Source organism: Pterocles gutturalis, unplaced genomic scaffold (assembly GCF_000699245.1).
Source record: "Pterocles gutturalis isolate BGI_N339 unplaced genomic scaffold, ASM69924v1 scaffold29611, whole genome shotgun sequence".
Taxonomy (NCBI): domain Eukaryota; kingdom Metazoa; phylum Chordata; class Aves; order Pterocliformes; family Pteroclidae; genus Pterocles; species Pterocles gutturalis.
Window position 1 is genome coordinate 73,271 of NW_010106638.1, and position 12,965 is coordinate 86,235.

The window sequence follows — 12,965 nt, forward strand, 5'->3', positions numbered from 1 at the left end:
AAGGGACTGCGACGTCGTGATTTCCAATAACGATTCATCGATCCCCAATGGAACTTTATGGCCATTGAACTAAAGGCATTGTGAATTGTTGTGTAGCTACTGTCCACAACCTGTGTACATTATTCCTACCTTTTATTTTTGTTGTTGAGTAATAGACTTCCCTTTCCTCCCACTGGAAAAATATGTGTCCTGTCTTGCTACGTTAACGCAGATGGGCCACATTGTTGTTTATGCACCTGAAATAGGTGATGAAAGACACACACACACATCCCAAACTGGTTTCAGAGGATGTACATCTCCAGTTATGCTGTGTTTGTTTTTCTGTGTGCTGAAATGACGCAGGGTGCCCACAATGACCGTACCTTTTGCCAAGCCATGACACTGGGCAGGGATGGTAATGGGAACTTTTCTTCATAGTCCCAGAGGAAAGTGTCCAGTGCGAAATGGAATTTTCTTCAGTAGAGTCAGGAGCCCAGGCTGAACAGAAGAGAGAGCCTGAGGAATGCCAGCCTTGTGTCAGGTGATGTGAGCTGTAGGGACAGATATGCTTTAACTATAGTGGCCCAGGGTGGCATTTAATCCTTTCTGGTTTATATGGCCCTGCTCTGAGCAGGGGCTAGGACCAGAAATCTCCCGAGGTATGCAAAGCATTCTGGCTATTACTATACAAATGGCATTTCATTTCTATTTAACATTACACGGGGATCTTGTGGTGCATGTTTTTTCTTTGATTTTCATCTCGGGCATGTTTTCTGTGGGCTCTCTGAAGCAGGGAAGAGCAAGCTGTTAGCTCTGTGGTCAGAGGGAAGCAGGACTGCTCCTGAGCAGAGGTGGCTGCTCTCCTGGGGTGGTCCTTCCTATTTGAATTTCAGTTCAGATCAGTTGTAAATACCAGGCTGCTCCCCTGAGATGTAGCTGGAGTTTGCTCGGGGCTGGTGGAACAGCTCTGTTGTATGTCCTGCCTGCAGCCCCACCAGAGCATCCCAAATGTGTTATTCAGATCCACTCATATAAATCAGCTGTCCTTCTGCCGAGAGAGCTGCTGAAGTCTCGGTGCTCGCACCAAGATCTGCTCAGACAGATATGTTAGGAGGCTGTGGTTTGGTGACTCAAGCCTGGATACTGACGTGGTTTCAAGTCAGGTAAACAGTTTCTAGGGGAAGGAGGAAAGTGAGTTATTTCTGGGGGTACACAGCCTGGGACTGAACTGGTACAAAGAAGCGTTGCAGAGCTTGATCAAAACAGATAATCACTGAGTTGCCTGAAGCATGGACCATGAGATATCCCTGAAGAGGATGTGTGAGAAGCATCCTGGTGAGAAGGTGGGAGTGTTTTACTCCTGCTTCATGGTTTGGTGCGACTCCTGCTTTATGGTTTGGTGCTTTTTGTGTATGGGAGCAGAAGGAGAGTGAAAGGAAATTGGGGTTTCATGTGAATAGGAGCAGTATCAGGGTAGGTTCAAATGTGTGTATGTGTACATGGATGTTGGCAGAGCCTTGCCTTTAGTAAAGAAAAATCTTTCAGTCCCGTGAGCTTAGCAGACTCCTTAAGATCAAGAAACAGTAATAATTACGTATCCCAGTCAAATGTTAGTGCATGTCTTTGTGGGTGACAAGGAAAACCAGCTCAGCAGCAGCAAGGGTTCTGTTAGGAGGCTGTGCAAGCAAGCAAAGCATGGGGTACTAGATTGTGCTGTAAAATAAGGTTTTACTTATTGTCTGTTTGTTGATAGTCCTGTACTATCCATAGCAGCATCACATCACTGAGTACCTTCAGCATTTCTTCCACCTGAAATCTGCTGTGGGTGTGGCTTTGAAGGCAGCTGGTGTGGGATGAGCTGTAGCGCAGCCATGGGGAGGAACACAGCTCTGGGTGCCATAGTCCAGGCATAACACTAGTCTCAAATTAAAAGAGACAAGGCAGAGACATATTCACACAACTGCATAAATATGAGTGGCAGGACCCAACGAGGCTTTGATTTCATTACAGTTTAACATGCAGCAAGAAAATATTATATCCCTGATATAAAGGAGGAGATATTTACCTTTGGGAGATTTTAGAAGCAAGGAGTTGGAAAATGAAATTAATGAGTAGAAAGCAATAACACAAGCCAATATTCACAAAAGTATTATTTACCTCTCTTTTATCAAGGCTCATTTTACACAAATGATATCGGTTATAATGGCTGATATGTCACTGGTATTTAACACCAAAAGCCTCTAAAAAGGCTTTAGGGGACATTTGCTTGGTTTTTATCTTTTCCCCCTGATGTCATGTTTGTGCCTAAAATTCAGTCGTGTAGTATAGAAAATGAAATCCCAGGCATTTGTAGTTAGCACTGCTCATGGGCGGTTAGAAAGGCTAGGCTCCTTCTGGAGGGTGTGTAGAGTTTAAATGTCAATGGATATGTGCGCTCCACAACTAATGGATAATAATGCATATTACACTATCAGAAGGGGCTGATTATCAATTCATCTTTTTTTTCCTAGTGTGCAAGTTGAGAATTTTTAAGTAGGCTTATGTTGTGAGGTCTTTGAGCAACCAGCCTCTAAAGTCTGTGTCCATCTTGACAAGCTGGAGATCTTGATTATTTAGGTCAGAATTTCATGATCAGACACTCAGAAACCTAGATCTTCTCAGTAGAGGAACATCAGCTCTTTTTTTTCAATATAGTATTTAAGATGCAAAAACATCAACCAAAAAAAAATCAACAAAGTAAATTGATTACATATACAAATGCAGCTATTTAGTTTTATTTGGCAAAGTCCCAGTGTATTATCTGCTCACGGTGTGATTCATGTCCTAAGCAATAAGAGTTGGCGGGGCTTTCAATACTTGTCTTGGATGCCTACAGAATAGTGACATCACATTGCAATTAGTAGGCAATATAAAGACATTTAAACAATTATATCACATTTTCAGCCCCACTAATTGGCACTGTAGCTATCTGCTTTGCCTCCTTTTTTTTTTTTTTTTTTGTAACAGTGGCCACAGCATATTTACTCATGGCGAAAACCAAGAAAGAATTGAAAAAGTGTGCAGACACTGGTGGTTTTGAGAAGAGCTAAGGTGTAAGGTTGAGTTTTACGGGTGTATGGGTGTGGCAAGACAGCTGTGGTTAGTACAGAGCTAAAGGGGAGGCATGAAGAAAATACCATCACTGTGATGTGAGTTGGCAGGTCGCTGACTGGTAAGGGTCTCGTCAGCAGAAATTGCAATAAATGCGTTAATGCAAAGTTCATTCTCTCTTGATGTATTGGGACAGGGCTATTCCAAGAGGGCCGGTTATTGTGGTGTTACAGTTGCATAGTACGTGTTTAAATGTTAGAGTCACGGCCAAGAAGATCGAAAGATCTCGCTTTTCCAAGCTACCCTTAAGAGATCACTGTGGGCTGGGAACTAAGAGTAGTTTGAGATAGCTCTCCTGTTAGTCATCCAGAATCAATGAATCACGAGCTGAAATTCACAGGAGTGCCTGTGTGAAAATATAAAGTTGTAAATTAAAAGTGTGTGATATAGCATGGTGTAGCCCCGAACAGAAAAGGAGTGGTTACAGTCACTAGTTTAGTGTCTGTGAAAAGCAGGCAGCAGCGAACTCCAACCCTCTGCATGTAACACTGACACAGCATTGCTACAGCCCCTGTCACTCTTGTGCAGTCTGGAGGCCTGTAGCCACTTTGGAAACCAGAAGAAACAAACCCCCTCTTGGGAGTCTCGCAGCCTGCAGGTGGGGGTGAAGGGAGCTTTACAAGGAGGCAGAGGATTCCCTGCAGAGCTTTGGATTTCTCACTGTTAATTGCGTTGACTTTGCAATCAACCACTGTGTGTTTCTTTTCTGGATCCAATCTGTAATCATCAGTTTGCCTAAATCCTCACCACCTTCCATGAACCATAGCTTACTACTTACCTGTCTTCAATCTTTCCTTCTCCATCTTTTTGGAGCAGCCAGAAAGCTTCCCTGAATTCAAGTAAATACGAGACTGGAGGGCAGGGAGAAAGCAGATTAAGTCTGCTGCAGTGCAACATCCTAGAGCCATCACTAAGACTTCAAAGTAGCATTTGGCAGGCTCAAGGGGATGGTTTTTATCTGTTGGTCTAGCACATTTCTGGGTTATAACCTGTCCTTGCCCATGTGGTATTACAAGTTGACAGTAAATCTGTGGTACCAAAGAAAGGTGAAGGGGGGTCAGAGGGGATTTGACCTTCAGAATCAGAGCATCACCAGTTTCCAAAGGGTTACCTGTTTAAAGGGACCTTCCCAATTGTCCCAAACAAGCCTTTTGCAGAAGACTGACAAGTTACAGGCTTTCTGCGCAGTCTGTATCCTGGCGTGTATTGATGTCTGTTCCCTAACCTCTGTTGAATCTGTTATGATCTCTTTCTACTGTGATCATCTCAGACAGGCAACTGCTGGCTTTGGTTCTTCCTTCCCTTCTTGTGAACCTTTCCTTGGCTGTTGTTTTTCTGGGTATGAGTACACTTGTCCTAAATAAGAGAAAAAGACCACGCGCAGATGGAGCAGCACTGAAGCTTCCAGGCTGATCCAGCCAAGCGCTCCGCCATCTCTTTCTGTGCTACCTTAGACGGCACTTTCTTTGCAGTTAGCATCATCCTTGGTGCTCCAGCTGTCGGCAGGCATAGCTGGGTCAGAGAGGCCAAAGCTGCTTCCAGGCCTGGGCCTTAAGTTCGAGCTGTGCTTTTCAAACGTGACGAGCAATTTGACGAAAGCTTAGTGAAATCGGTCACAGCTATCTTTTGTCTAGAGACGAAGACTATCTTTTGTCCTCGTAGACTATCTTTTCTCCTTGTGCCTCCCATTTCTCCCTGTCACGTTTAGGTCTTATTGCTATCTCTCCCTTCCTGCTCAGCCTCCTGTCACATGCCAGCCCTTTCTTCCTCCCTGCACCCCACAGCCTCTCTCACTTGCCATTGCCCTCTGTGTCTTTGCAAGCCACTGTTCCCTGGCTCCTGACCATCCCTGCTGCCAGCTCCTCCAGCACCACTTCTCTTGCAAGCCTCCCAACTCCTCTGCTGTGTGCTTGGGCTGCCATTTCCTTCTCCTCCCCAGGGCACTGGCACTTAGACCATGGGATAGACCTCTCCCATGTTTCCTTCTAGCACCCAGTTTCCCTGGGAAGAATGACTGCAGAGAGAATCCCTCAAGCCTTGCTAACACACGGTGCACATAGACAGTTCAGCTAACAGAGGTTTTCCTGCACTTTGTGATTTGCAACCTGGAGCCTTTTTTAGGTCATAAATTGTCTAAATAAGGACTAATTCATGGTGATGGAGAAGAGTGTATAACTATGACTCATCACCATGTTTACACCTCAAACACAAGGTGCTACGTCTGAGTAAGCAAATGGCTGCAGGATATTTCAAATAGAAGGAAATGAACATATTACTGGTCACCAGGAAAGGGACTCCAGACAGACAGCATGCATTTTAAAAAGTTTGTTTATTTTTAAGGTTTTTCCTGATGTAGGTATTTAAACCCAGACCGTTCCTTTGTAAAGTAAGACGTTTGTCAGTGACCATCATCTTCACCCTGATGTTTTGGCAAGAAGTTTATAAGGGAAAGATTGATTGTCCGATCCTTACTATGTGAGGATGCATGCAGTCTTTTCTTTCAATTTCGGGATGTTTCTCGGTGTGGATATCTTTTTGAAACAGATTTTGATGAATGAAATATCTTCTAAAGGGGAGTGTTCTCAGGGTGGTTATACCTCTTTCCTAAGGCAGTGGGTTTTCCTTCTAATTTATCTCCCGTTTAGACCTTGTTTTTCAAACCCTGGCTTTTTCTCTCCCCCAACTAGGAGGTAAGGGAATTACAATAAAGTTTTTGAAACAAAATGGGAAACAAAGTAATTATGAAGAACTGATTTTGTAGTCTCAAAAAAATAACATTTTGGCAGTAGAAAAACACATGAAAAATAAAGAGTTCTTTGTTTTATTTTTCTTGTCCTCCAAAAATCAGCATTACATCAATGGAAAACAGTCTGGTTTTGAGTGATAGTAATAGGTATAAATGCAGCTGCTGTGCTGGTGATGTTACAGCAGTTCAAGGTCCACAGGGCAGTGTAAGACAGTTCCAGAAAGCAGTATCAAAACAAAGATCACTGCATGGATGCTTTGGTGGACAACCTCCAGACTTCTCAGTAGAACCCCTTAGCCTGTGATACAGAGGTAATGTTGGAGAGGGTGATATATGTTGAGAGCAGGAGTGTGGCACACTGGAGTCTAAAAAACCCATGAGCTGCTGTGCTGTTTGGGTTTGCCGAAGCTTAGGGGCTTTTTTTCCTGTGATGATTAAGCTGTGACAGTCTAATGCCAGTCCTGCACCCTCCTGCCCTCCTGGTTATCCCTCTCCCGCTTTTTCCCTGGGAAGGGAAGCCTTGGCTTGGAGCTAGACACTTTCTGCACTTCTCCTGCCCTGTATTTCCTCTGAAGTTGAGTGCACTGTCTGTCCTTCTTTCTGTACAATCTGCCTTTCCATAAATTAGATGGGAGACATTTGCAGGATATACAGCTGTCAGCAGGTGTACATGGCACTTGCTCTTAGCCAGCTAGAGGAACTCAGTAGCCCTCCCTAAGACTGGTGAGCACACAGCTTGTTGATGTTGGCAAGACATTTGCCATGATTGAATTCTTTGAATTTTGGATTCAGTTAGGAAATCTAACTGATGTGCATGTTTCTCCTCATTAGCTCATGCAGCTCATGTGACTTGTTTCATTCATGTGACCTCTTATTCCGTATCCATCATTCCATTTTTCTTTCCTATTAGAGTGAAATTGGACACAGCCCTCCTCCTGCCTACACCCCTATGTCAGGAGTAAGTATTTCACATTCAACCTTCATCCTTTAGGTTTTCCTCCTTCCTTCACTATGTATTTTCTGTTTCAAACCCCTTTTTCCTACATAAATGGCCCAAAAATCAATAGTGAATGAATCAAATAATCAGAATCTCTACACTCAGACTGGACTCACGTGCAAGCTCTGTGGATCCACACTCGAAATTCTACCAATTGCCAACTTTTTTTGAAAAAGCATGTAGGTAGCAAGCTTAGATGCATCTGTACGTTTTTCCTTCCTATTTGTAGGTCATGATGAAATTTCCTTGCACGCCCTTGCTAAGAATGAAAATGGTAGGTTGAGTTGAACCATTGAGTTGAGGTACCAATCCGAACACCATTCACCAGCCGGAAATGCACTACCTGATGGAATTACATAGCGTTTGGGTGACTATGTGATGGGACACCCTGAAAGTAGGCACCCCAGGAATAAACAGAGTTCAGAGATCATAATGTCCTCCACCCCTTTGCAGAAGGAGATTTCTCTGACATGAGGTTTGAGGGTTCTGTTCAGAAGTTAGGGAGGATTGCCAGAGTAATAGAGGAGGAGATACTCCGTTGGCCTCTTGCAGCAGTGTATATCCAACCTCTACATGTCTAGGTAGGAGACAAGTTTTCATGCCCCGTTTCTAGCCCCATTTCCAGCCCAGCTTGCTTCCCTGCTCCCCTCGCTGCAGCGATGGTGCCTCCCTGGGAGGGGAAGCCAGCTCAGCACTACTGGGGATGTGGATGCTTTGCCAGTACACAACAGAGCCTGTGCTACTGCTGATCCCGCAGCGCTGGAAGCACAGCAGTTTGCAGGGCCTCCCTGGGAGGGGAAGCCAGCTCAGCACTACTGGGGATGTGGATGCTTTGCCAGTACACAACAGAGCCTGTGCTACTGCTGATCCCGCAGCGCTGGAAGCACAGCAGTTTGCAGGATGGGCGAGGCTTCTCCTGCCTGGTGAAACACATCTCTGAGTGAACGTGGCAGGAAGGTGCAGGAGCCACAGAGCTGACTTGCTGTTGAACCTTCTCTCCCTTTGGAGCCTCCTTTCTCATGCGTGGATGCTTTGCCAGTACACAACAGAGCCTGTGCTACTGCTGATCCCGCAGCGCTGGAAGCACAGCAGTTTGCAGGATGGGCGAGGCTTCTCCTGCCTGGTGAAACACATCTCTGAGTGAACGTGGCAGGAAGGTGCAGGAGCCACAGAGCTGACTTGCTGTTGAACCTTCTCTCCCTTTGGAGCCTCCTTTCTCATGCATGCATTTCTTTTTCAACAGAACCAGTTTGTGTATAGAGACGGTGGCTATGCTGCAGAAGTGCCAATGCCGTACAGAGCTCCTGGCTGCATCATACCAGAAGCCCCAGTTGCTCAAGGGGCCACAGCAGAGATCTTTGAAGATACTTGCTGCAATGGCACACTACGAAAACAAGTGTCAACCCTGGCAAAAGAGGACAGCAGCACCCAGAGGTACAGCGCCGATCCCACAGTCTTCATACCTGAGCGGGTTGTCAGGGGAGAGCTGGATGAGGACGGGTACATGACGCCGATGCGAGACAAACCTAAAACAGGTAAAAAATTGTCTTTCCAGAGAAGCTCATGTTCTAGTATGACTGCATTCTCTCTTTTTCTACATCAGCAGCTTTTCACCAAAAATGGCTTTATTGAGTAACCCAGCAAGGTTGAAACATTCTGACTTGGTTGATGTTTCTTTGCATGGGGATTCATTTTAATTTGCTTAATTTACTACTTTAAAAGCTCAAATGTGGCAAAATGTCAAGTTTGGTAATTCCCCTTTAACTTTTCTTTCTGGGAAACAGCAAGACAGAGGAATGAAAAAAGCCAAACCCCCTTCTTATCCAAACAAAAAATTCAGTTATTTCCAAGAAAAGGATCTATCTTTGGCCAGCCGTAGTCTCCACTTCGTTTTGTTTATTGATCTTCTTTGTCTTCACGGCATTGTGCTTGGTAAATGTCATGTTGAACATATCACAGAGCCAATACACGGAGTTGGCATTTTATACCCAGGAGAAGTTCAGAATTGAAAGAACAAGATGTGCTTCAGAGAGACCATCATGCAAGGTGAAGTTTGCCTCAATCTGTGACAGCTCAGAGTCCTATGCTTCCCAGTTTACTATCATTTCTTTCTTCCATTTTAGATAGTGACAGCAGTCATTTACATGTAAGGGGATGTGTCATTAGTAATTTGCTTTCAAACCTTTACATTAGCTTTAAAGAAATTAATTAATGCAAATGTAAATGCCAAGTATTTACTGAGTTTGCTTCAGAATTTGGAAACCACTTACCCTTTGTGTTACATGGTGGAAATGGAGGGAGTCCTGAGGCTTGACCCACAGCAGTAGCAATTGTGGGGGTGTGCTCATGGGGGGTGCGCTCGTGGCCCTACACTTCAGCAGCCACCCTTCTAATGAGAGATTTCATGCTGTGCATTGCTTCAGTGTGAGCCCAGGCTTGTCTTCACATACAGGTTTGCCCTGGGCATCCTCCAAGTTCTGCAGGAGCTTAACACTTCTCAGGCGCTACCTGAGCCCACAGGGATGTGGTAGGAGCAGCTCAGGAGAAAGCGTCTCTTTTGTTCTCACTGGGCGTAGACAGTGTGGCCACAGTGCAGCATGCTCTCTGTCAGCTGGGGGATTCAAATCAAAGCACAGCTTGGCTGTCATTGCTTAAAAAAAAAAAAAAAAAAAAGTTCCCACTGTGCTCTTGGTATGGGGGTATGTGCCCATTCACCTCGTATTCAGTGAAGTTTCAGCTATGTGTTCAGAGGTACTTGCTAAGTCTTGAACTTTTGCATTTAATAGTTTTTTGGCCCTGTCCTAGATAAAAACAGAGCTGAAGCCACCCTCTTGTAACAAGCAGGGGCCCGTATGGAGGTGTCTCCAGAGCCCATGACCACAGCCATGCCACTGGAAATGGAGAACTTGTGTTGGCATCCTTCTCTTCCCTCCCCACTCCCTGTCTGGCTTTCCACACAAGCTCCATACACCTTAAAACCTTTCTGCCATTCAGCTACAATTTTTTGTGGTGTTAATCCACAGAAAGTAATTTGAAGCAAGTGTAACCTGCTCCAAGTCCTGTTTTGGAGCTGATGTAAGGCTCCCTTGTACCCTTTCCAGGGATCATTTAAATACTTTTTTTCATAGTGCTTCGAGGCCCTTTGTCCTTCAGGGATGGAAGGCTTTTAATCTGACAAATTGTTCTGTTAGAAATGAAGCTGTCTTAGAAGTTAGCCCTTGGGGATGGTGTTTGTGCAGAGAGGCTTAACTAAGATCTCTATAGAGCTTTCTGATGGAAAGACTGCAGAGCAGAGTGTTTGACTGATACGTCCAAGGTTGCACAAAGAGTCGGCAGCAGAGGCAGAAGTCACTCGATGTGTTTGGCTCTGCCGATGGTACTCTGAGAGGAAGGCCAGGATCAAATGAAGGACATGGCTATGGCTCAGTGAGAGCTGTAGTTCAGTTTCCAGCTTTGCTGGAATGAGTGGCTGGAGCGGAAGGATGCACAAGTCCAAGTGCTCCTTTCTGGTACAGCCTCGTAGTAATACACACATGATGCTTGCTACACAGGTGGATCACATGATGCTTGCTACACGGATGAATCTCTTTGCTGATTTATTCTTAATGTTTCCTTAGATTACCTAAACCCAGTGGAAGAGAACCCATTTGTCTCTCGACGAAAGAATGGAGATCTCCAAGCTGTGGACAACCCAGAGTATCACAACGCTGTGAACGGGCAGCCCAAAGCAGAGGATGAGTATGTGAATGAGCCATTGTACCTCAACACTTTTGCAAACACCTTGGAAAATGCCGAGTACCTGAAGAACAATTTGCCGGAGAAAGCCAAGAAGGCCTTTGACAACCCAGACTACTGGAATCACAGCCTGCCCCCACGAAGCACCCTCCAGCACCCGGACTACCTGCAAGAGTACAGCACAAAATACTTTTACAAACAGAACGGACGGATCCGGCCCATCGTGGCAGAGAATCCTGAATACCTCTCTGAGTTCTCCCTGAAACCTGGCACTGTGCTGCCCCCGCCGCCCTACAGACACCGAAATACAGTGGTGTAGTGGCCGCAGTCTTACAGAAGTGGAAAGGCAACCCCTTCTAGCTGCCTCACTCTTTCTCTCTCACTCTCCTTTTCTCTCTCTCCCCTCCTTCCCTCCCTCCCTTTCTTTCTCCCATGAGCTTCCTCTTCTTGCCAGTTCACTCATTTTTGATATTTCCAAGTGAAAGGATGGCTTGGAGTCATTTGCAGATTGGGTTGGGAACCTGGAAGGAAGGAAAGAGACTGAAAGAAGGCGTGTACAACGTGGCGTTTCTCACTTTCCGCAGATCTGGAGGGTCGGACGGTCGGAGAAGCCAGACAGTACCAGTAAAGGCCAGTGGCAGTGTTGCCTGCTGTCGAGCTAGTTCTTAGTGATTCAACCCTCACACTGTAGGGAGAGCCACAGAGAGGCTGTTTCTTTCCGCAGGAATTGATGAGAGTCTGCACAGCATTCCTGGAAATCTCAGTGCAGTTTCCATTAGGGGGGAAAATGGACAATTTTTATATCATGTGTGATAGCATAGTAATTGAGATTGAGAATCCAATTTCTTTCTCTAACATTTTCTATCCCAGCAATGGAAAATGGCTAACTTAGATTTCATTATCGTTCAGATCCTCCTCATGGCTCTCCAAGAAATTATGATGTGACTCTAATGTATGGCTAAACCCTTCTTCTGAGCCACACCATGATTTTGTGCCAATTCCTAACCACAGAGACTCCAGCTCAGAACTGGTAAACGACATGACCATTTTTGTATATGTGCCAACATGACAAACACTTTAAACACAAAAACCTGTTCAGAAGAGAGTAACAAAACCACACTTCCAACATGTTCTTTTTGAAGCTAAAAGACAGGCCCATAAACCAAGATTTGTATGCAAAAAGCTTTGCTTTCCTGTTTTATACCTGCTGACTAGACACATAAAAAAACCCAAACAAATTCTTCCCTCTTTCTTCTTCATGATCGTGAAGGGAGTTGGGGATGCTGTCAGGCAACACTGAGGACAAGATGGAGAACTGGAGAGTTTGAGATGGGTTATGAAGTCCACTGGTGTTCTGTGGGGTGGTGGTGGGAAGGGTCCTTTAAACTGGAAGACAGACACTGGACTGGAGAAAACGCACATAGCAGTTCACTGGAAAGTTAGTTTGCACTTAAGCTCTGATTTCATTTGAACTGTTTTCTGGATTTTGAATGAAGCAATATGGAAGTGACCAGCAAAATACAAAATAATAATTTTAAATTAAATGAATTGTATGTAAAGGATGACTGTGGAAATGCCAAAATGAAGCAAATCAAGTCTTTGGAACAATGTCTACCAGTTCTGCGAGGCCGTTGCATTGACTGCTTCAGAGAATACAGTGACAGAGTGACCAGCTTGTACTGCTGCCACATGAACGACAGCAGAGCAAGCCCTGAAAGGGATCGGAGGAGACAAATGCCTTGCTCTCGTGTGCAGCATCGTACAGAATATTTTTTTCTAAAAGGATTATTACTCTGGCACAGAAGACGGTGCATATGAGGTTTGAGAAGTCAAAACGTGCATGACTTGCAGAACTTTCAGTGAAAAATGTAAATAAGTATGAGTCAGTCTCCCTGGACTTAGTTCAGCTTTCATCAACCTCAGTTTTTAGGTAGACACCCCCACCACCCAGCCTGCTTCTCTTTGGAATTGTCTTTCAGCCAGAGTTATGGACATTTTTAGCAACCTGAGGCAGATGGATCTGGGAAGGGAGGCGTAAGGGCCTGGACACTAATGGCTTGCTCCTGATGTGCCAAGACCCGTGTGTGTAAGAGCATTTGCGTACCTAGTTCCCACCACAAATCTTAAGTACCTTTGAAGATCTGCCTGTGTCTCTATCCATCAAGGCTTTTAAAGGGGAAGAAACAATATCTGATGGGTGGCCATCTTAGGTGGTACAACAGTAATTCAGTTTATGCCCTTCAGTACTGTTATAGTCGAAATCTTTGGGGTGACCTAACCTGGCAGTGAAACCAGCAACAACCAGTGGTCCAAAATGGCATCAAGCCCCTCCAGAGTCCTGCCATCTGGACGGATTGC

The 12,965-nt window shown here is 45.0% G+C and overlaps 1 protein-coding gene across 1 annotated transcript in view; it reads left to right on the forward strand.

Moving 5' to 3' along the window:
- Window positions 1-12,134, forward strand: part of LOC104472264 (receptor tyrosine-protein kinase erbB-4-like) — a gene marked incomplete at its 5' end in the record, with an annotated part of 32,420 nt that extends 20,286 nt beyond the window's left edge. Inside the window, 2 exons of the mRNA XM_010087854.1 lie at window positions 8,116-8,407; window positions 10,490-12,134. Of these exons, the coding sequence (XP_010086156.1) occupies window positions 8,116-8,407; window positions 10,490-10,926 (729 nt within the window). The remainder of the gene's footprint in view (window positions 1-8,115; window positions 8,408-10,489) is intronic.
- Between the last annotated feature and the right edge of the window lie 831 nt (window positions 12,135-12,965).